Source organism: Bombus vosnesenskii, unplaced genomic scaffold (genome assembly GCF_011952255.1).
Source record: "Bombus vosnesenskii isolate JDL3184/JDL3185 unplaced genomic scaffold, Bvos_JDL3184-5_v1.1 scf7180000013763, whole genome shotgun sequence".
Lineage (NCBI taxonomy): Eukaryota > Metazoa > Arthropoda > Insecta > Hymenoptera > Apidae > Bombus > Bombus vosnesenskii.
Window position 1 is genome coordinate 6,484 of NW_022883210.1, and position 25,296 is coordinate 31,779.

The 25,296-nt window shown below is 34.0% G+C and overlaps 2 protein-coding genes and 1 long non-coding RNA gene across 3 annotated transcripts; 2 read left to right on the forward strand and 1 right to left on the reverse strand.

Moving 5' to 3' along the window:
- Positions 1 to 2,220: 2,220 nt before the first annotated feature.
- Positions 2,221 to 20,902, forward strand: LOC117238929. Its single transcript, XR_004494304.1, has 4 exons — positions 2,221 to 2,230; positions 2,867 to 2,873; positions 3,359 to 3,368; positions 20,828 to 20,902. It is a non-coding gene; the product is annotated as an uncharacterized LOC117238929 (long non-coding RNA).
- On the forward strand, positions 2,560 to 18,543 carry LOC117238927 (elongation of very long chain fatty acids protein AAEL008004-like). The gene is made up of 6 exons (XM_033504132.1): positions 2,560 to 2,696; positions 14,926 to 15,042; positions 15,115 to 15,386; positions 15,470 to 15,653; positions 16,071 to 16,186; positions 16,309 to 18,543. Exons 2-6 carry the CDS (start codon positions 14,946 to 14,948, stop codon positions 16,552 to 16,554), a joined length of 915 nt encoding a protein of 304 aa, XP_033360023.1. The 5' UTR covers positions 2,560 to 2,696; positions 14,926 to 14,945; the 3' UTR covers positions 16,555 to 18,543.
- Positions 19,677 to 23,049, reverse strand: LOC117238928 (elongation of very long chain fatty acids protein AAEL008004-like). The gene is made up of 7 exons (XM_033504133.1): positions 22,884 to 23,049; positions 22,584 to 22,677; positions 22,036 to 22,226; positions 21,854 to 21,943; positions 21,712 to 21,768; positions 21,188 to 21,430; positions 19,677 to 21,104 (listed from the first exon to the last, which is right to left on the reverse strand). Exons 2-7 carry the CDS (start codon positions 22,642 to 22,644, stop codon positions 20,946 to 20,948), a joined length of 801 nt encoding a protein of 266 aa, XP_033360024.1. The 5' UTR covers positions 22,645 to 22,677; positions 22,884 to 23,049; the 3' UTR covers positions 19,677 to 20,945.
- Positions 23,050 to 25,296: the final 2,247 nt, after the last annotated feature.

Genomic DNA, 25,296 nt, shown 5'->3' on the forward strand with positions numbered 1-25,296 from the left:
AGCACTTGTCTTAATCGATTGCGAGAATTGATTGTAATTTCAATAAATAAATAAAAAAAAAATTTATATTATTATATATGCGTACTATTAGTTTATAAATATTTTAAGTTTTGTTCAATAAAAATTATTTATAATATAACAATGAAATACAAATTACTGTCAGTCATCCGTAGCATTCAAATGTACTGGGACTTTGCGACGCAAAATGTGAACAGCGCGATCGCGCTGCTTGGGACTCAAATGGTTAAGTTATGTCGTTACTGGTATCTACATTATGCATCTACACTTCTGTTATTGTGTTCTTGGTTGTCCAAAATTGATAAAAGTGAGAAGTGATAGAGATCATCATATCTTTGCGCTTGTTTATCAGCAACACTATGTTATTATTTAAGCTAGGCTGCCAGAAATACAGATTTTTAAGTATTGATAAAAAGAACGAGAACAGATGATTGTTTTTTAACCTTCTTCCGTTTATACCACAATCGTTTCATCGTTAAATGTCAAATCGTTTCATCAAGAGAGATAGAAACGATTTGACATTTTTATCGTAGAATATTTTATGTGATCGCGATGATCCATATTCGATGTTCACGTAGCATGAAAGCGCATAAATATCGGTAAAAGTAAAGTGGCCTGCCTTTCGATCGGTCTAAAAGCATTAACGTTTGAAAAAGAAAACGGTTCTATTTCGAAATCGCGTTTTCCTATACAGTTTTTCTATTTCGTGAGCACACATGAAAAAGTAAAAATGGAAGTGCAACACCTCGACGATCATTCAGTTCGACGAGTAATTCTTAATTTTTAATTGAAAATATTGTTGCAGTTTCAATGAATTCTGTCTATTAATGCTAACGTAATGATCTATGAAATTAACAATAAGTTTATACCATGGATAATTGAGTCACACTAATCAACAAATTAATCGTTTGCTTTCTTAAAAAAATTAAACACTATTCACATATTCTGATACTCAAATTATGATTTTTTTTGAAAATGGAATTGATCAGCTTCTGGGCGGTTGAATTATCGACGCGTAGGTAATTGTTGTCACTACTGTCAGTAATGTCTTCCTACTTTTTGGTTGCTTTTTCATTTTTTGCTTCTACTTTTTGTCATGTAAATTTCATCAGGAATGATAGAGCATTCGAAATATTTATGTTTTACGATTTTTCTGTTGGCCTTAATGAAGCATTCGTGGATGTCTTTCTGTCGCCCTTCCTCTCGAGCGCGTGGACATCGATCAAGGTTCGAAAAGAACACGAACGTCGAAAGTACGATGGATGAACAACGCTTTTCTCAGGTTTCATTTTATAAAAATAACGACCTTTCGTGCCACTCAATCGCTTTGAGTGTTTGTATAATCGTTTCCAAACGATTTCAATCGTCTCGCGTAATCATATCCCTGTGATTTCCATGTTATTGAAGAAATGTAGAGAGATTGTAAGTGTTTATTGTGTAAGAGTAAGCGAGTGTTGAGATGTTAAGGTACTTAGAGTCGTACAAAAGTAGTCAATGTAGTAGCTGATGACAGTCAAACAATTATGAGACAAATCGTATTGACAAGATGCCTGATCCAAGATGTTTGATGGATCATTTATATCAAGGTCGCAACTTTCATTACTGAAAGATAGAAAAAGCTGTCTCTTAATGTGAAAATTCGTATGGACCAAAATTGATCGACCTTGATCTAGTGATCTTGATCTTGATCGACCTAAAGAATCTGCATATCTATATATGGTATATCTATGCACACTCCGTGTCAGGAAATTCTATTAGCGAATTCAAGTAGCGAATTTTTTCGTTTAGTTATTTCACAAGGTCTGTTGTGTAAGTATCTTTTTTACTTACATTCTCGTATTTATTCGTTTATTCGTGTTTGGAATTGATTTTTTCGAAATTTGAGTTCTAGTATTACACTTATTTCATCCACGAATATATCACAACACCGAACCTTAGAAATAAATTCGGAATCAGCCAAATAAACGTTCATTATTTCCCCTTGTTTTATAGACAGGTATGCATCTCTTTCATGTTATTTGAAACGTTCAATTCAAATTGCTAAATCATTCACTGTCTTCCATTCAATTTACCACTTGAGATTATTCCAAATTACTCTCAGAAACTAGTTCAACGTTAATCCTGAGTCTTTTGTCTTTATGAACAGGAAGAAGTCAAGAAGTCACGACTTATTCTAACGGTTTTCTGTAATCGACACTGTATCTCTTGCGTTGTAGCAGGATTGAATCCTTAACAAAAGAGCGCAAAGGTCACCACGAAATTTGTACGAAAAAACAACTTGCCCCTCCAATTCGTCTGTATCCAGGTTTATCGTTTGATACCCCCCTTCTGGCAGCTTTTCCTACTCCCAAGTTGGTAGAAAGTAGCGGCAGCGTGGTACGCTCGAATCGGCCCTCTTAGTCCATAAGGAACGTCGGATCACGCGAGATCGAGGGTCGTCGCGGTATCCCCTAATTCACCAACGCGCATACATCGATCCGACGTGCGCCGATCTGCGTTGCAATTTTTCCAGACTACTGTAATCGATCGTTTGTCTGCGACAACCGGGTGGTGTTTAAAGTTTGAAAGGAAAACCAATTCTGAGTACACTCTAAGTTGGTCGTAAATAAATACGTAGGTAGATGGTGGTGCTGTGACGTGAATCGTCATACGATTGTCTGTGAACTAATTCATTTTCGGTAAGAGGATGTACATTTGCAATCTCTTTTGTACTTGGGACTTTCTACTCTATTAATTATATTTTAAAGATCGAAGATCACGATAATAATTTCTTTACTTATATTTCAAAGTTTTGAATAATTCTGAAATTTTGCTTATATGTAAAAGTCTTCATTAGAGTTCTAAAGAGAATGAAAGTTTCATACTTTTGAGGGGGAGGAGAAAGCGCGCAATCTCCGTAATTACGTATTTTCAAAAAAAGAAAAACAAGGAAAAGGAAAGTTGTATTATAGGTGTCACACCTGCTTTGGTAGTATAATCGTTAGCTTCATACGATTTCTAGATTAGATCTTTATGATTTTGATAAGTATGGAATAAAATTGCGAAAGGAGACATTAGAAATGAACGGTCAATGATCAATCGGTGATATCTTGATTTCCATGGCAGAAATGTCCTTGGGAGGTTCTCTCGATTTATGTTTACTTGCTACCCTACTGTAATTCCTCAACCGGTCTTTCTCCCTGTCATGATTGCATTTGATGTGGTTTCCTGCGATGTGCCGACCGGTTTTCTGTACGTTTCATCGGTCACTTATCTTTGTAATTCCGTTACTAAGAAATTGATATCAGCCAGCATACGATGCCAGTGAGAACGAAATTTTAGAATGAGCTCAGACATTGAGTTCTTTCGCCGTCGTTCCTTGCAAACATTAAAACACACTTGTCCTTTATACATTTTTGATTTCTCATCGATTTTTTAAATCTTTCTTATATCCTCAAATAGTAAATCTTCAAATTTCATCTATAAGATTTAATTTAAAAAATGTTCATCTTATTCCATATTCGCGAAAATTCAAGATGTAATATTTTAAATTGTGCAATCTACATTGCGATTTCACTTAGTTCTAGTTTTACAAATCAGGTTAGATACACTAGATTCTACGAAGATCGTAATCCAGTAAAGTTCCTTTCCACCTGATCGGCTGGTATCTCTGTTTCCTAGAACGTCGGTTCCTCGTCTTTCTTCGTTTCCTCTAGACAATTCTCCACAGGTGAACGACCAGAGTTCTAACTGGAAATCTAGTTACGCGTCACACGTTGCAATTTCACTCTAACCTGTAGACAGTGATACATAACGAAGCCTTGGGACTTGTTTACAGTTGGTTCCGGGGTTGTCTCTCGCATCTCGGCGCTCGAACTCGGTACGATCTCGAACCAGCACGATATTGCCAAGAATTTCCGCGTATAAACCGGAAAGACATGGTACTGTTGTCCGTTCGTGTCACCGGTGGTTCTTCGCGGTGAACCAGGTAGGCTCGTTGATCCAGTCAAATTACTTTCCATTTCATTCGGACGTGTTGCAAACGGACCTTCTTCGAAACATGTCATTCGAGAGAAAAATGCGTGCGTGCAAGTACATTCATCAAGGCCGTGCGAATCATGCAGGTTGTATTGTAGGGATATATGTATATCACGAGAGTTACGTAAGCACGAAAATGCAAGAACACATTTAGAAGAGGTCAATGCTTCCTCCTCGTTCGCATATTGTAATATTCCTTGACCTTATGTTTCGTTTTGTTTCTAATAACGAGATTTTGATCAAAGAGGGATAATTGAATTCTTGAGGTTTTAGCTAGGTTGGATGAGGACAAACGATTTGTTCTCACGCGTTGTCACGACGAGTATATACGCATTACGAAACAGGAAGCAATACACATGTCACGATAAAATAACTCTGTATGAAATTTTCCATTTTATTACATGAACATATGTTAAATATTTCGTATCGCTTTGAGAATCTGAATTCTCGCAGTTATGTATTCTAACTTTTAAATGTATCATCTAAAAGTTTTAGTTTCATAGGTTTCATCTAAATCTTTACTTTTATAATTAATTGAGTTATAACAATCTCTATTCTCTATCACGATACGTTTTCGTAACTTGAAAAGGTGCAATCAACTTTTTGTAATAATGAACATAGATTGCTATTTTATGGGAAATAGCGGTGGACTGACTTATATTTACACTGAGAAGCTCAACTTCATAAATCGTAGTACAGAGAAAAATGACGATTATAAACATTGCCTTCTTAAATTTCCTTGTGAAAAATACGCTTGCATCGCTATGATTTTCAGTCATTTAAACTAACTGACATAATTGTCGTTAAGTTTCATTTAGAAAGTGCCAGTTAAGATCTTGACCTTGTCACGTGAAATCGAGAATGTCATAATCTTTAAGTTTCTCGCTTTACTCTTTAAACAGTATTTTTATACCGCTCTAATATAAGTATGAGCGTCGTAAGCAGCCTCGAAAGGTTTTTTTTTTTTAACTTTCAATTCTCGTATTCTTTTTCGTGTACGGAATCTTTGCATTCATTATAGATTTCACTCCAGTTGCATTCTCAACGAACCTTTTTTGATCCTGTCGAAGAGGAATGGAATAACATTTACCACCCTGAAAATTTTCCATGCTGTTCAGAATGTTCGTTTACAAGCGACTAATATTCTCGTGCAAAAATATCTTTTATGGCAAAATATATATAAATTGCGCGTAACTCTTTTCAGACGGAAATGAGAATAAGGTGAGAACCGTGTAAACGCTTAACAGGTTTAGGTTATGATTTCACATTTCGCACTTTCCAATGAACGCGAAGTATTACATGACTGGCAACACGATTTGTATTGAAGTAATTCTTGCCATTTCCTCTTAAAGCTGTTCGATAACTATGCGTGCTATTATAAGCATTCCCTCTGGTTCATTTTACAAGAAAAATGGAAGCAAAGTGACTTAAAGAGGGGATATAAAATAGCAGCGTTTAATATTTCATGGGTAAAAACATTGCAAGCGAAATTACAAAGCAGTATATTAAATATGTTATTGACATGTTCAGCACTTTAAATTTTCAAATTATTATTCAAGTGTGGCTTGTAAAAATTATTCTCCATTTTCACCATCGCCTTTTTTATTTTTTATTTTTGACTCTTGAATCACGATCGTATAATTATTTAGAAATTCCATATGATTTTAATATCGTTGCGTCGTTTCCGCAAAATGAGTCAATTGCCTTAATAGACCGAAGGATATAGATTAAATGAGAAATTTCACTTCTGCATCGATTAACGTAATGAACGAGTAAAGATTCGAAGAAGTGAAAGAGAGCAAAAACAGGAACATAGGCAATAACTGACATTAGAGGGAGGCCTTTCTTTACTCACTTTATTCATTGAAACGAGCTTATGGAACTAATTTTATATTATCGACCTGACTAATACTTTTCACGCACTCGTCAATTATGTATTATTTAATTATCTTTTCAACGAATATACAGCAGGTCTTTTTGATTGCATCTAAAACATACAGAATTGTAATATAGGAATGTAAATATAGGACTACATGCGTCAGAGAATACTTGAATGCCAGCGTTAAATATAGATCGTCAAGCTAATAGTTCGTTGACTATAGTAGATACGTGTAAAATCTTTTCATAAGTATTTTTAAATTAGATATATTGTACATATAAGCTGTTGATGAGTAGAAATTTCTACTCATTTTGTTGCCTTTCTTGAGATATATAAAGATACTTTATATTCACAAAAGCACATATGTATGTAGTGTGTATGTTTATAATAATATCCAAATTATGTGCATGTTTGGTGGACTTGAGGAATTTCTATATCTATAAAGAATATCTATAAAAAAGAAATGTGACAGGAAAGGAGGAGTAAGGAGAAGGTTATAAGATAGAAAAGGAGGAAAGGGAAGGATGTAGGAAATGCACACCTACTTTTGTTCCTGCTAATGATAATTCCTACCTAACTTTTAATTAATCGATTCTAGAAATTTCGTCATATTGAATCAAACTTAAGTTGCCTTTCGCAAACCGAAATTGCAATTTTATCTCTTTAATTAGATTTCAATTTCATTATAGACGCAGTATATATGTAGGTGTACGAAGTACAGGTTGTCTTTGTATAAGTTAAGTCAGACATACCGATCCCAGGTAATGAAATCCAATAAATTTATCCTATCTACTTCCTACTTTCGCGCAGATCGAACGCGACTGCTCGCGTAACAATTTCACAAATTTCGTATAGAGAATTATCGTATTACTTATGTTCCTGCTTCACTGCCAATGGCAACGAAAATGGTTGCTCGCGTTCTTGCAATCCTTTTTCGCTCGCGCGATACCGATAAAAATAAAAATAGCTGACAAGAAGAAAGCGTAGCGGACATAGTTTCAGGAGCAATGCGTCACTTGATCGATTGAAACTCTTTTTTTTTTATTATTAATATTCACTTTCCAAGAATAGGAGGTGAAACTTCAAAGAGTTTGCAAAAGCCTTTTGACATTGCCTGATTTTTGAACCGAATTTTCAACAACGCGCCATTACATTAATTTAAATTCCTTTTTGTTTGATAAATTTACACTTTTTAAAAATGAGTCGACATTGGTTCATTTTTAACCGTTGTGCATTACTTCTTTTTATATTCGTCGTGCTTCGGTCTTTCAATTTTGGATTTTTCGAAACGATTATCAAAAGACGAGTGTCTCAATCGAGTTTGATTTACTTTTATATTAAAACATATTTATTATGTATATTTACAGTGTATACAACTGATTATCAATCTAGTATGTATATATCTCAGTATGTTAATAGATCGATTGGCTAATTAATTTACTCGAGTATAATCCACGGATGTAAATTCTTTGATGATATTCATGATTTTTTTCTTAGATTATTTATGTTTTGAATAACGCACTTGAAAATGATTGCTATTGAAACCCATTAACACACAATACAATGTTTGTGAAGAGTCAATTATTTTTTACTTGTCTATCAATATCCGCATGCTTCTAAATTAATAGATAAATTTCTCATGCAATCACCGTTCTAAAACCTAAGAATTACAATTTGAACAGAATTTGACTCTTGAGGTATGGCGTTTAATTCGATACTTTAAACAATTTATTTCCTAATTCAATGAGTATAAGAATGAGTATACGTAAGTAGTTGGTTGGTAAGTCTCTTTGTTTACTTATTACCTATATTGCAGCAGCAATTGTTGTTTATGTGCATGGAATTTCGTTCCTTCCATCAAAATGCGTATATGCAAAACGTACCGATCGTGGATCATATGGGAGATCGCAATTGTCATGCGGTTGTTCAATCGGGATTTGACTAGAAATGAAACGAAAGATGTCAACGTGTTTACTTGATTGAATAGGAATGTGTATGTAGATGTTTCCTTTAGCAATTTTGTACAGTCGCGTCAGAGTGATTAATCTGTTAAAATGTCAAATCCAGAAGAACATAACATGAATCTCTCAGAAGACAAACTGATCGCCTTTACTTTTTCAATTCCAATATTCGAATGCACGGTTAGTACCCAATATCTAAAAAAATAAATAATTTACTTCTGCAAGTTTCTTAATTACAAGGAAATAAATACAAATAATTGTAAATTTTAAGATAGATTTCAAACAATAATTTTTGTGGAATAAGCAAAGATATTTGTGGAATTGATCTGCACAGAGTTCTATGTTATATCGGTTTGCTTCCTCTTAAACTGAATGTCTTAAATGAGCCAAATAATCGAACCGATTTTCGATCTCCTTAAACTTTCCTTTTCCTTTCAAGATTCTCGCTTTCTTTCCTTTCGAACATTTCCAAAATTTCCAGGATGACTTCATAACATTTTCGCAACGTTTTGCAGGCGTATTTATCATCGTCGTCGATCGTAACGTTGCAAGAGATTATATTGTGCGTCTACGGAACGAGGTTGCGAAACCTCCGCGAAGATAAATCGCGAAACGCCGTGAAACATGGTCATCGCGAGGCAGAAAGTTAAGTCTTACATGATCTCAATTCTTAAAAGCAAGTAGTTAAATATGCACAAAATGTATAACCAAGGATCGTTATTTCGAAAATGATCTTATTTGTAAGAAGTCAGCTGATCTGTGGCGCTGGCATAATTCCGAGCGCGCGAGATACGCAAGGAAAAAAGCGAGGCAAATACAAGGGAAACGTGTATGGGTCGCGGTTATGAATTTCCATTTCGCGTTCTCTGGTTTAGCGACCGCAAATTTTCGAAGCGTAACTTCACCGTTTCCGTTAGAACGAACGTATGATGGTTGTTTCCTATCAAGCGAATATCGAGGTCTATATGTCAAAGTTGAATCAGCAATAAATATCGTCTGACGATTCTATGTTGTGAAATGAGTCATATTTTATGGGGATAACGTTAAGCATGTCGCTACTCGTATTATTTTACTCGTATAACTTGCAAGAGATAAATGTTTGTAAATGTAAAATCGTTCCGATGCAAATAATGTGCACTACCTGAATGCAAACGATGCATATTTTGTAGTAGATGTTTTTAATGTGTATCTATGTCGTGGAATAATAATGGCACTGTGTCGCTATACGCAGTTTTCAACATGCGTTACATGCTTCATGAATGTTATTTGTAGGAAGTGTTGAAAATGTTCCAGGAATTAAATTATTGTAATAGATGTTACAAGTTTTGTCTTTTAACTTGTTGAACATCGTGATGGATTTCGTTTCTTGCTATTCAAAATTGATTACTTCTTTAGCGTAAACCTCGCGTCGAGTACGTACTTGTCTGTTGACGACGAAAACAAATGTTATTACACCGTTATATTATTTTGACCATTGTTTTGATCGAATTGTGGTCTTATTATCAATTGTTTCTTATTAATGAATTTTAGCATATTATGAAGTTTATCGTTTCAAACGTTATCCTTAATGATGGGTAGCAGTTCATAATTACTATGAGGTATATTATTATATCGGATAGTTTATACTATCTCATATGCGTTAAACAGGAAAATCAGAAAAGTTTGTTTTTTATAAAGAAAAATACGTCAGTTAAAATTCGTAGTTACAACCATAAATTATTTTTTCTTTCTATAATCCCATACTTATTTCTACTTATTATTTACCAACAATTATATAATACAAAGAGTATCATGTGACTTTCGCTACTACTATGAACTATGAATCATCCTATAGACCCCACGATATAAGACCGCCTATGACCACATCGCTAATATGCAAGCGAATAATCGATTAATCGATTAAACTATCGACTAATATGCAAGTTTCTCAGGGAATGTGCCCGGATAAAAGAAGACTCGAAATCAAAAGTACGACGGCCGCGATTCGAGCAGACTGCACCGTGTTGGAAACCGGTTTCTGCATTTTCTGAGGCAGCATGTGACACAGAAACGAGACGGGCTGACGAGAAGATGAACTGGTGACATACATCTCGAGACGTTCATAATCGTAGTGTAACCAACAGTCATACCAGACTTGTCTTTGATGTCCACTGATCTTTAATTAAGAGTCTTTTGTTTCCTTACTCACACTTCTCGCGTGATTTGCACTTCAACATGCTTTTAATGAGAACGAGACATTTAGAATCAGTCTGAAGATTGATGAGTTGATAAGCTATTCGCCTGTTTGTGATTGAACGCTTAACTATGGCTATATTATGCCTAACTATCTCTTTCTTAATTAACCGAGTAAATTAAGAGAGACTGCTCCGATATGCAGGAAGCGGTGTGTAGTAAATATCGCTGCGGGATATTTTTCCACTTTATTTTTCGCTTTATCATTGCACGCATTCTGGTAGCATGTCGTAGTTGTAAAATTAGATTAGTTATTACGTATATGCATAATTATCATCACGATCATCATTCATTGCCTGCTATCCCCTTTACAGATCTTACACACCGTTCATGGTACTTTAAATCGTCATATATCACCACCAGTTGTAAATCATCTAAATTATGAGTAACTATTATAAAATACTTAATCTATCACAGATGATTATAAATCATTCAAATCATTGTTGTTATAATTATAATAATGGGTAACTCTCACTTTGGATCAATCAGTCGATGTTTTAATAATTGCGTAAAAAATAGATACAAATCAAGAAGGATTACGAAATTGTATAATGATGAAAACTGTATATATATCGATTACGCGAGAGGCAGAGATATTTGTGGTTGAAAGAATAGATTTACCACGGTTCTTGATTTTAGAACGAGAATTTATTAGCGGTTGTCCAACGTCGATTCGAAATGCCATTTATTTCCACGATGATTATAACACATGATAGGAACACGTAATGAGATTACGGTTTGAACGATAATCTATGAATTCTTCGTTCTCGTACTATGTATAAATTTCTATATATTCTATGTAGGAGTAAAATGTTGAAATACTAATGAGCGAAAAGTACGAGTCGAAAGATGTCCATTCAATGCATTTTATTTAAGAAATAAATTATTTACAAATGATTTACTTAATATTTGACAGTATCAAATAATAATAGAACATTAATCTGTATAAAGAGCGAGTCATAAGATATTTTTTGAATAAATTCGGGACTCAAAATAAAACAGAGACGCGATTACCTAATTAGCAATAAGTGTACAAATAAGTCTCAAAATATATTTTGAAAAATTAATTATTTCTAATGTATTTATTTTATGATTTCTAATAATGATAAAAAAGGACGGATAAGAATACTTAATAATAGAAAATAAATAAGGCATAATAGTTTGCGGTTGATAATTTCGCTAGTACTAAGAAATGCGAAAAGGTATTGTATATTTAAACTTGTGTATTACATTTTTATAGAGAAATATTCGTATATTTGACTGTTTATGAAGCTCAGTGTGTATCAATTACTATCATTCATGATCGTCTTATTTAAATGTTAAAATCAAACTAAAGCGATCTACAAAGTGAGAATTTTCCTGGTCGTATTCTTAATCATATTTTCCTGCGGTCGATTGCCATTATTATATTCTGCTGGCTATAGAATGGCTCTGCTAACTGCTGCATATTTATTCCATGAATAATGAGTTCCAAAGTGTTACTTGTTAATGATGTTATTGTTTGCATATCTAATGCTAAATAAAGTTGTATTTTATATAAGAACGTAAACAATGATATATTTTCCTCGAATGTTATAAACAGATCTACATATTTTTTTGAGTAACCGCCAGGATTTTTTCGCAATTGCTAGCCTGATTTATTTAACGCTGTCTGAAGAATTCTGCTATCCATACTATTTAACATGACAATATCATCCATCTGTATGTCGGAATTATATGATAATTAATTATGCTATTTGAATAATCATGTAATTTAACGAGTCTATACGTAAAGCAATTCGTGTTATTAGTTTGCAACGTTTTTCTTGTAAGCAATAAGTATGAGGAAAAATTGAAAGAGGAAAAAGATGGATGATTTAAAATGTACTGCATATTGACAATATCTTCCTCGCAAGCGAAAAAATACATATACAAAAATGTGCATTTTGCAGCTGCACTATTTTTTAACATGATCTTCCTTGTTTTAGCATATATTGAATGCTCTCGTCGTTCCGTGCAAAAAAGTATTCAGGTAAATTGATTAGTTTAAGAGATACTTTAACTTTAATTCTGTAGAATATCATACGAAGAGCAAGGTAAGACGCAACGTAGTACTCTTGTATTTTCGTTTTCTTTGTCTTACATATGATAAATTTTACAAAATTAAAGTTAAAGCACTTCTTAAACTAATCAGTTTTCGACCAATGTTATCCTAATACTTCTTTTTCGTAGAATAATGAGAGGATCTGATGTATGCAAAAAAAGAAAGGTCTCAATTTTAAAAAATAGTGCAACTGCAAAAATGCACATGCGAACATTTCGTTTACTTTGAACTATTCGATTTTTCTTCTTTCATTTTTCTTCTCGTGCTTATCGTTTATGATAGAGACGTTGGGAACTAATATGAACGTGAATACCCTGTATATAGAATGTATATCAACCTGTATATTGTACATGAGGAAAGTAAAACCCACTGATTGGTATTTCCAGAAAATATTACAGTTCGAACATTTTTCTGGAGCGTACAGAAGTCGATGAAAAAAGACAGGCTGTTTACGAACTAGTGCAAGTCATTACTAGGTAGTATTGGAAGGAAATTGCAACATATAATAGAATGGTTCGTATCTCGGAATGCGAGAAAAAAACATGAATGTCAAGTTAATACGAATATGCAAACGATCTAATCGGTTACGATAATTATAAACACAGTCGAATAACATTCTATTAATTATATCAATCGATGTTTTTTACTTGATATTACATAAAAATCGTAAAAAACGACATTATGATGGAGGCTTACGAGAAAACAAAGTAATTCACTGATGCGTAGTTTCTTTCTAATGAAACCGATCCCCGTTTATGTAATTACCGTTGACATAAATAACTATGAGCGTTATGAATTTTCCAAAAGGATTTATCATAAATTTAAAAAAATTCCTAAGGATATTCAATTTCTTCTTATGCACCAATTAATGAACGGTGCTGGATTATTTTGAGTTGTCACATTTTCGAGATACATGTGCGATACGTTAGTCGATCTTTGTCAATCCACTTGTTCGATTAAGTATGCAGGATGAAATTTCTTTAAAAAAGATAATGACAGAGCACGCTGCTCGTGTACTAGATAACTAGATAACTGTTTCCGCAGGCAATTTCTTGGATAGAGGTTTTATACGTCGGAAAAGTGTTCAAGAAATAGGAATGTCGTTAACTGTATCAAGCATTTACAGAAGTAACTGGGATTTTATAAAGCAGTGTACATGAAATTGCTCTTCAAACAACGGTACTTAACAGAAGAAAATTCTATTAAAAGGTCCCGTGTAACTTTTGCAATTATTCGCAAATGAAAAGAAGAATTATTATTACTTTTTGATGGAGCACTAAGTCATTGTCAAGTGTATGAATATAAAATCATATAAAAGACAAAATACAATAAATATAAAATTAATATAATTCGTTGAGAATGAACAAGGTTCGGTTAATTTATTTAATGAAAGGTTGCCTTTGGTCCTTCGTATGAGCGATGGTCGATTACTGTAATTGCGTCAGTTCTTCATTTTTTTTTCCTCCGACACACCGTATCGCAGTAAAAATCTACGCTCTCCCCCATTACCATTCCCCAAGAATCGTTCGAAAATATCGAATCTCTTAGAACTCGTGATTCACCATTCGCTTGTCGATGGTTAAACTGCAGGCCTAGTAAAAGCGATCGAGGACAAACCGTTTAAGTTTTACCATCGTTTGTGGCTTTGAAGAAAGTAGACCAACATGTTTAAAGTGTCCTTGCTTAAACTATCATTCTTGACATATTCTTCGACGGAAAATTCGTCTGACCGTTACGTTCTATTCCACTTGTTTCGAGAGGAAAAGGTTGATCGTAATTTTACGAGCGATCATAAAATTACATTCGAACGGTCCTGAGGTTTGAAACGGTCGTTTAAGTAGACAATCAAATAGACTTCTATACTAAACAGACTCTAAATAAGCAGCTACTGGTATACCAAATGAAAACACTTTATTTTAAAATCTTATTGTAGTAGCCAATATAAAATAAGAATGGATGGGGAGTTTAAACTAAAAATGTAAAAGCGACTTCATCTATCTTGCCTGTAATTCCTGTATGAACAGCAATGTCTATGAGCTAGAAGTGGAAAAAAAAATAAGGTAGCAAAAAATAGCACGATATTTATCTATATGGTGGAATATTGCTATTGGGCGATCAGTTTAAATATTGTCATTAATGACTGCGAAATCGAGCGTGCCACTGTTTTCTCTTCTTTTCCATCATGCACCGAAACGTGCAATATAGGATCGGAACCGGTTCATATGTAGATTACGAGGGAGAATGTAGATTTGTGCAATCGATCGATCTGCTTGCGCAACTAGATATCACGAAATGAAGTAAACAACTCAAAAACTAAAATTGATTGCTGCTACATATTGTGGTTAAAGCTAATTATCATTATTTAGATATTAATTTTTCTTCTTCTTTATTCTTTTACTTTGATGCTTCAACTACGATAGATGATAGCAATTTCTAGATATACATTGTCACCGTAATTTTTCATTTTTGTCGCAGTTTTTAATTTAATTGTTAATAGTAGAAACACATTTTTCCGAATGGTTTTCTAAAGAAGACATAATGTACTAAAACATGACGTCAGTTTTACACATATATAAACAAATATATTATATATATTATATATATTAATAACTTACCATAATATATTGCAGTGTATATACACTGTGCATGAAAGGGTCAGCTTTTGTTTCTAATAAAAGAACAAAATAATATTTGAAATCTTACACGATCTTATGAAACAATTGTTATATTTTCAGTTGTTTTAGTCGAGCTTCCAATGAATATGAGCAGCGCACCTCACATCGATAGGATGTCAAATATCTACAACAACTCAGTGGTTCGATTTTATCACTATGTGTTTCACGATCTATCGGGTAAGAAATAATATCTTTTTTCAATGATTATTTTCTTTGATTCTCCTGTTGTATATTAATTTCCTCTTTTAGATCCTCGAACAAGAGATTGGTTCCTCATACCATCACCCGTACCTGGTGCTAGTATTATAATCGGTTATTTGTATTTCATCCTATCTTGGGGTCCGAGACATATGGAGCACAGAAAACCATACCAATTAAAGAAAATTCTAGTCTTCTACAACTTCCTGCAAGTTCTCCTCAGCTTTTGGCTATTTTACGAAGGTCTGGACGCAGCTTGGCTTCGAAAGTACAGTTGGAAGTGTCAACCTGTTGACTATTCTAACTCACCAGACGCACTTAGAGTATTATTACCATTTCTAATTTCCATTTGACTCTTATTACGTATTTTACTTTTCAACTTTAACTAAATATAAATTTATCGTAGGTCGCCAGAGGCGTATATATTTATTTTTTGGCGAAGCTGTCGGAACTTCTAGACACAATATTCTTCGTTCTAAGAAAGAAAGAGAGCCAAATCACATTCCTCCATTTGTATCATCACACTGTAATGCCGATGGCCTCTTGGGGCGCTACCAAATATTATCCGGGTGGACATGGCACATTTATAGGTAAAGTTTACGTTTCCTTAATACATTGGAAATCGGTGTATATTAACAAAATTGTCGCTAATAGTTAAATGGTTTCTGCAGTTGTAATTAATTTGCATTTCATTAAATCGACAGCTCTGGCTATAAATACTCATTTTTTACTCGATTTTAGAATCAGCGATTATTTTATACCTCAAACAATTTACAATTCAGTTTCCAACCGAGCGACTGTTTTTAAAAATATAATGTTTCAAGTTAATATATATTTTTTTTGCCTTTTATAATTTTAGTTGGTTTATTACTTGATAGATCCTCAGATCCGAACTAATGGAAAGGTATTGCGCAACTTAATGTCTGAGTACCGATCTCGAACTAATTAATATTAAAACATTACATTCTCATTCTTCACTTAATTACGGCCAGATCGTTTTCTTCCAGGCGTTGTTAATAGTTTCGTGCACATTATCATGTACACGTACTACTTGCTAGCTGCACTACTACCTCAGTACCAGAAATATCTATGGTGGAAGAAATACATCACGACTCTCCAAATGGTGAACATCTTTCCTCTATGCGTTATTTTTCATGTTTACTCTGAGTTTTCTAAATAGCCGTAAATACCATGGTTTCATTCATATAGATAAATGCAATAGACACTTCTCATTATGTTAAACAGGGTCAATTCTGCTTGGCGTTTCTGCACAGCTGCCAATTGCTCATTTACGACTGTGACTACCCAAAATGGTCGCTCATCATAATTCTGCCAAACGCGATGTTCTTCTACTTCTTGTTCGCCGATTTCTACAGCAACGCGTATAAGTATAACGAAAACTATTCGAAATCGATAGAGGGCAAAGAGAATAGAGTCGCGAAGAAAGTGGCAAATGGAAACACGCAAAATGGAAAAAGGAAAACGGACTAGTCTAGAAATCCATGAGTAAGAAACAAGCAACGAGAAGAAGAAAAATCGACCAGAATATTCGCTCGTTGCCGTTAGCTTCAACGCGTTAAAAGTGGATCATCTACGATTGGTCGATGAAACGACTATGGGATGTTTGAATGGATTTACATTCACAGTGACTGTGCTTTTGATCCTTCAACGTCAATGGTTCCATGAACAATAGGAGCTGAATTTTACAACCACGAAAATTTCTTGAAAATTCCCTAGGAAAATCGGAAAAACTTATTTTCTTTGATTCATGTCGCGTCTGTTGGCGATAATGGGGAAGAAGTGTATATTTGCGCATAAAATCGATCGTTTCTCCTTGATCGTTTGCGGACAGACTGCCATCTACGAAGTCTTTAACTGCATGCGTCAATTATAACCATTCAAGAATGTGGAATAATTACTAGCGATAGGAATTGATCAGAAAGGAGAAAGACGCGCGAGAGTTTTAATTGAAGTTACACAAGGTAAATTCAGAAGAAAAACGCCATACTTGTAATATCTTCTAATCGGAGAAAGAGAATTGTATATGTTGCGTCTTGTCGTAACCCTGCTTGTGTGCATGAAAAAATACGTTAGTACCTGCTCGACTCTCAATGTACAGGTCTGTGTCTGTGAACCATTAAAGCGATAACTGTACAAAAAATTACTTAAAAATTTTATATATGTGAGACATTACGCAATGCTTGTTACAAGCGTAATGGAGACAAGACCTATTTTACTATTTAGTAGCTTCTTATCAACTAGTAAACACAGAAAAAGAATTTAAGGAACAGGAATTAGTGCATGTGACATCTTTAAGATGTAGGAGAGCTGCCATTTTAGCAACGTATCACTTTTTGTAATTTTTATGAATTCTGCATAAGAAAAATTGAGAAATGCTTTTGCTTTTCATAGTATATAAGCGTATTATTGCAATAAAAAAATTAATCGTTTTAATCAATATGAAGCCATATTTGTTATTGAGCCTTAATCAAAAAGGGTGGCGTATCTCCCGAATTTACCTTACATTAATATAATATTTTATAGATTAATATAGAAAATATTCTAACTAATCGTTTGACGATCCGCTTAAAAAGAATTTATTCTTGAATTATATCATTACGACTTAACTAGAAAATGAATGTGAGTATTCACGTACTTTAAAGAATTTGAAAATACAGCTTCATCGGACTAATTTTTAGTTTTCGTGCCCAATTAGACAGTATTAGATAAATAAAAGAACAGATCGTTCTTCTGAAGTATGTAGACTTACAATATATTACAACGGGAATGAAATTGACTGGTTGGTTTTAATGTTAGTATAATTTCAATCATTTCAATCGTCAGTCTATTAACAGATTAAGACTATCTAGATAGTATTATCGAATAATGAGCCTTATGATGGTCATTTAAACGGCACGATGTTTTAACAAGGCTGCCAACTTCTTCGATCTTCTACGTAATTATTAATTAATCCAAAGTATTTTATACATTCCATTTTACGATGTAGAGTTTCATAAAGGGCATCAAATAAGTATAAGCTGCAAATACATTCAGGTCGAGTAAATAATCAAAATTTTATATTGATTACCGCCGATGAATCAACGTACCGTTTCACAAAAACAGTGAGGGATCCAGTGGACTTTTTCACCCGCAAACGAACAAGTACGAAATAATTCTCAAGGAGAAACGCAGTGTATCTCTGAAAATAAATCTGAAATCTCCCGAATTCCAGCTTCATACCTGTTCAAGCATCATAACTTGTCCCGTTTTTTTGTCTACAAATTTTAGAGAACCACTCTTTCAGAATCAATTTGTCATGGTGTAGTCTGTGAAATTCTAGGAAAAAATGCGAATTACGTCAGACATGTCGGTCTTTTGTTACGCGCTTTGCTCAAATCTTTATTATTTAAATTGAAAGGAATGTTTATCCCGTAGTTATAAATGAGTGTAATTTGAAGAATAAATACGATCTTTCAAGAATTTTTTAACATGAAATAATTAAAAGAAGAGTGGATTTATGGTTGCTTATTAGCACAACTCCAATGACTGAAACGTCGAAGATATTTGTTGGAGTATAAAAAGTTAAGGAAAAAGTTTGTGCGGACTTAGAATTACTATTAGGACTAGGAATTATTTTGCGAGTCACATAATACATATTTAAGTATTAACAAGAATAAAGATTAATAATGAAGCAACGAAGACAAAGAAAATGGCTTTAAGTTCGCTTCGTACCAGCCTCGTTGCAGAAACCTCATTTTTAATTAGTGGAAATTAATCGTTAAATTTCACTGAATTTTACAGTTTACAATTACATTTAGATATATTGTAAGACAGCTGTTATTTATTTTTTCCACAATGTGCAGCACGCTTTGCAAGCTATATTTGAACATAAATATTGAATCACGATACTTTCCTAATTATACATGCGAGAAAATCAATCATAACGATGATTTGTTTATATTCGTGATTACGTTATTTTTCGTTTGTACGTTTTTCATTGAAATTTTCTTTATATTTTGCTACTTACTGTGTCTACATAAAGAAAGAATATTAATTATCATTAGCTGCATAAAGTGTTAAAAAAAGAAACACATTTATGAAAGACAAACTACTTATTGGCCAACTTTATTAAATTCTGTTTGCAAGAATATTAGAATCTGTTACTTAGTTACTGTTAACGGCAATGATTTATGTGGGAAATGAAAGAAAAGGAAAAGAAGAATGAAAGTAGACGTCACAAGAAGAGAGATCTAACTTTGACTCGTTGAATTTTAATACAACTTCATGTAAAGATCTCTTTTTAAAATGACTCTTTAGGGATTACCTCTTATATTAAGATAGACATTTAAAAATTTATAAACTGTCCGAATCTTCGAAAGAAAGAAAGAATTGTCCGAAGATTTTTATCTTAAATATAATTTACGTTTCTTGATTACTTTTAGTTGCTGCAGTGCCGTTTCGCGATCGTGATTTGCATCATAATAGATCAAATTCATATACATTTTCATTGAACATTATTTTTAAAGATAGAAAAATCCAAAACATATTTCGAACGTTGCATTAAAATTTACAAGCTGTATTGAGATCCTCCTTTTGTCAACACGTCTAAAAAGTTGTGAATAAATAATAACATTTTGTATTTACATGTCTTAATTGCGATCGACTTCTATAACTATGCAGAATATTAACATATGCCATGATTAACGGCAACATTTCTGCTTATGTTGCACACTGTTGCATCAGGCGTGACAGATATGCGTTTAAAATTCGTTGATTCGTTCAAAACACAAGTAAATGACTGTTCGCGTTTTCGAACGAATCAACAAAATATTTTTTCTTCGGTGTCTCATGATATATCGAATAGTCTATAATATTGTGACGCGTCTAATCGTAGTTACGTATATATAAATACGGTAAATAATGCTATTGCTATTTCTAGATACATGATTTTGAAATCGTTTGTCAATATCACGTGACTGTAGTTACGAAACTGATTCACAAAATGCAAAATGGAAATTAATCTTAGCCAACATTCTTATATAAAAAAGGATTTTTCATAGGACAGCTTATCCATCCAAGTTAAAACGAAACGATTTCAATGAAAGCCAAATATCGTACAGAGTTGCGACACGAAGTCGAGAAGGCAAAAGCTATTTAATTTAAAAATTAATTTAAAAGATCATCAAATCTTAGGAATAAGAAGAAAGAGAAAATAAAAAATAATTTCAGAAATATACTATTTGTGATGAGTTCCTCCAGATAGGAATTCATCGAAGAGTCAATCGATTAAGATTTGAAACAGGAGCGGTAAACGCAAGGTCTTGCTTTCCGAGGAGAAAGCAATTACCGTTCTTCGATGCTCACGTGTGACAGTCGTCTAGAGAAGATACAGTGCCTTTTCTGTTCAACTTTTTCCTGAATCATAGTCCACCTAGTTTTACAGAGATCGCCCCCGGGGATTTGGGTTCAGTCAAGATTTCGTTGTACTTTCTCCAGCTTCTGACGAATCGTCTCGGTATCTTTCCTGAGACATCGTATGCTCATTGGACCTATTGGCCTAGATCCCGAACGGAGCTCGTTATTTATTGTAATTTCAAATTAGATTCATCGAAATCGCTCCAATCGAACGGACCTTGAATTCAAATCCTTTTCTTAATTAGAACTGCTTTCTTCCGGTCTTTTGTCGTTCTATTATGTCCTCATATACGACCTTTGCTCCGTCTCTTTATTCCTTTTATTCGACTTTCTTGCGTTAAGTTTTAAGTTTTAAGTTTTCTTTTTTTTCTTTTTTAAGTTTTCATCTTTAGGTCGGATGGTTTCCGATTTTCGTTCATTCACCATTTCGATTGACGAAGGCGTCACATTGATGATTTTAGAAGATATTAAACTTGCTTTTTCGTGTAGGATTTTCGATAAAAGTTGCCGAACAAGTAGATGAAGATTATCGTGTTGGCGATAAAGAAATACGTAAGAGCCCTTGGTACCTTGCAATCCATCGCGAGAATCATCAGTTGGTAGCCGAGCATCAGGAAGAACTGCACCTGGCGCAGCGAAGAAAACACGGTTAGTGTAGGTATTAAGTTCGGAAGAAAGCGTCGATGCGTTGTTTGGTGAAGATATTTACCAGCTGAATCCAGGTCATGTATTTCTTCCACCACAAGTATTTCTTGTATTGCGGGCCAAGAGCTGCTATCAGGTAGTACGAGTACATGACAATGTGCACGAAGGTATTCAAGAAACCAATTAGCGCACCTTGCTCTCCAGGGAGAAATTTCAGATAGCACCATGAGAATATCGCGGTTAGCGTATGGTGGTACACGTGTAGAAAAGTCACTTGGTTTTGTTTTTTTCGGAGAACGAAGAATACCTTTGAGGTGATAGAAAAATTGAAAAATTGTATTCGCGTATACAAAGTAGAGTATTATTTATCTGAACTATTGACTGTCCGAACGAAATCATCGTTAATTTAATTGATGATCGATTATAGCCTTGTTGATTGAATCTACTGCATGAACAAAAAGTAATGAATAGCGAGGAAGATGGGTGAAATCCAGTTATGTGAATTGTTTGTTCCCTGGCGAGTTCAGAAAAATGGAGTTCTACTGTATTAAATAATTACGCTTTTATAACTGATTATATTGAACTCACTGTATCGAGTAGTTCGACTATTTTCGCGATGAAATACCACCAGGCAGCTTTTGTCACCTATTTCACATAAAACTTATTATTACACCATGCAATTAACAAATTGGACACTACAGCTATTTATGTATTTTTATGGCAAACCCACCGTGGTTTGAATTTCCAAATCCGTAGGTGGCCGATTCGCGTTATTACATTTAGGTGAGAGCATGAGGGATGCAACACCGGGTTCGAAAGCCTATTAAAAGTCACAAAAGAAATGATTACCAAAACAGGTGAAATTAGGAATTGAAATAATTTGAATTTATTAGTTGTTCTAATGAATCTTACTTTATGCGTCAACCAGATACTGAAAAGCACTTGGATCGCGTTGTAAAGAATCAGCACGTTTTTCAATTGAAATGCCGGCCTCTTTTCCATCATTTTCGGTCCAACTTTTAAAACGAACGCTAAGTAGGTTCCAACGATGCACAGCATAGGTCCAGGGGAGCTCATCATTGGCCAGGAATCTACCATTATTTCTAAAAAAAAACACGGTTTAATCGAATACCTTAGACTATTTTTCAGTGATCACTGTAGTATTTTTGTAGTAAAAACATTTTGTCTATTTCCTATTTTAATTCTTTTTTACATACAAAGCGCATCGAGACCTTTTCGTCGCTTTTACATAGAATTTGCATCAATTAGCATCGCTATTGATTTGAAATATTAAAGAAAAGTTGAGTGTTTCCCGTATTATTCATAAAGTAGGTTACTTTGACTTTAGTGAATAAAGCTGATTGACGTGACGTGAAAAGAAAGAGCTCTATTCGCAAGAGCGAACTTTTGGACATCCAGCTTGACATTATCTTCCTGTTGAACGATGTTCACGCAATTACCTTTGTTAGCCTCCAAGATTTCATTGTAGTTGTTGACTACCAAACGAATTATGTTCGACATGCTGACTAATTCTCCTATCTTCTTTCAAATCAACTGTAAAACGAACAAAAAGATTGTTTCTTAGAAAAAAAGAGAGAAATCGGTGAACGGTTAAAAATGAAAATTTAGACAAACTTGAATGGAAACACATAACGAAACTTAACCAACTTTTTCAGTATCGTAAAATGTCATTCATAAATTTTTCGATTAATAAGTCAAACTTCACGCGTTTCCAGTACGTAAGTAGAATAAGACATCACCTCAAATCCTCAAGATTAGACCGGATTCTCTCTCTATTCGGTCGGAGAAGCGTCGAAACTCACTTCCGCCCCCGTGCTTGTTTTCTGTTTGTGAACCTTTCGAAGTCCCTCGAATAGCCTTTTCTCGAGAGGAGCAGATGTTGAAGGAGAAGCCGCGAACCAAAAACTGATCATCTGTCGGGCAAACTGGCCACTAGGAGGACCAAAACCTCGATCTTCTTCGTCTGCCCCTCCACAAGATTTGAATACCCTGTAAAATTGAAACTCGAACCGCTCGATGGGGGAAGCAGATCGGCAAAAGAAGAAGGGGTAAAAGACTAGGTCGTGATGCATGTAAAAATGAATTATAACGAGACCTGAGAAGCACGTCACTACTGAACTCTTATTTACTGAATTTCTTATTGATCGATTAAACGACCACTTGGAAATTATATTTTAAAATTGACAAAGGAAGCGTAACTCCTTGATCATAGGTGAAACTACTAAATATTAACAGCAAACGGATGAATATTTATGTTAAAGAATTTTCTATTTGATTTACGTACATTCCCACGCCACCGGTATTAAGATATTTATTCGTTGCATTCGTTTTTTAAGAAATTAGACTATGCTAATACTTCTTGTATCCTATACAATATCTTGTATTTAATACTCTACAGTATGATTACGTACATCATGCCATGAAAATTCGTGATTCGATTGAGGTATGTGATACGTGAATACGTTGATGAATAAAATTAAAGTTAAATGGATGATACTTTTAAGAGTTTAAATATTCTGACTAAATCTAAATTCTCGAAATTTTCATTTACACCACTATGATTTTCGATTCCCTATAGGTGTCCTAATACTATCTTTGATTTAATTATGGTCAGTTAAATATACTTTGCTAATGTTATATCTGTCATTATTGAAGTTGAAGGAAAGATTGCTATTCAAACTTTTACACGTAGCAAATGCACAGAGTATCTCAGTTTTACCCAGCTAAACTTTACCAACATATCCTGTAAGGAAAAATAAGAAAGAAATTTTATGCATATAAACTTAGATTCTTAAATGCTTTATTAAAATACTATAACAAAAATAAGAAATGACAACGAACTGCCTTCTCGTTCGATATCACATAAGGATAGATTATCGTTAGATAGATTTTCGTTATAATTTCATTTCAAAATGTTGCACGCTATAATGAATGGAAAACTGGCATCTGCGAGAAATAGAATTTATTTCATTACTAATTTCTTATTAATTTTCCCTAATTACGGCAAATTAATCACGAATCCTTTCTACTAATTAATTTGTGCTTGATAAACTTTTTCTTTCGCAGTTTCGCACAAGCAAATATCTATTGGCGTGATATCTGGTGATTTTGGGCTACAAAGAATTGATCATCCTCGACCAATCTAATGTTGAGAGTAATGATCATTTAGTCATTGTCAGACTGATTGACTAAATCAACGACGTCAGCAAGTAAACATATCATTACAGTCTCTGTAAACATATATCGAATAGATGTCAACAATGTATTCCTATGGTGTGTAGACGAAACACCAATTCGTTATTATTTCATATTCCGTTATAGCTTTTTAATAAAATGTTTCAAAGCCTGGGCCTACATAACATTTTTCTCATAAATTTGCTTATAGGATGTGAAGTATCACGGGATACCCTGTATGATAGTAACAAACCATCGTACACGTGCAGAATTCGTAAATAGTACAAACAACGAGACAGGCTCGTAATATTATATACGAGTAAAAAATAATAAGAATTACACATTCGTTTGCGGCACGACTATTTGCAAAATTGATGAACGACTTGTTTGACCGGAATAAAGAGACGTCACGAAGAAAATAACTTGGAGTGTGAGAACATATTTGCCCTGTTAAACTCTTTATAGACTTGATGCAATTAGGTGACGCACAGCGGAGGGGCAAGCGACAGTTAAATATTTGCATCGAAACCCGACGTTTCGTATCGTCGATCAAACAGTGAAGTCTAGTAATTTGATTACAAACGATCGAGCTGTGTATCTTTCGTTAAGCTAGTTATTATCGTCACTTTTTCGTACTTTAACCACCATAGTCACTTTGTTAATCAATATTTGCCTATGAAAGAAACGATTAGCACAACTTTTTCTTAATTCTCTGCGAAATATGTTTGAAATCCATTTTTAGAATTCCCCTTCTTCGTGGAGGTAGTAAAATTGCAAGTAGAGCAAACGGTAACGGTGTACACGCCTTCAGTAGGTTTTACTATTAGAAATCACGTGGTCGTAAATGGATCCTTTAATAGTTAACCTCAGGTACGCGTTGATGTCTCGTAAATTGTGATCCAAAACGTTTCTTTGGATGGGAGCAATGACGATCCGACCAATGCCGCGAATACACTTGCAGTTACTTCACAAACAAAA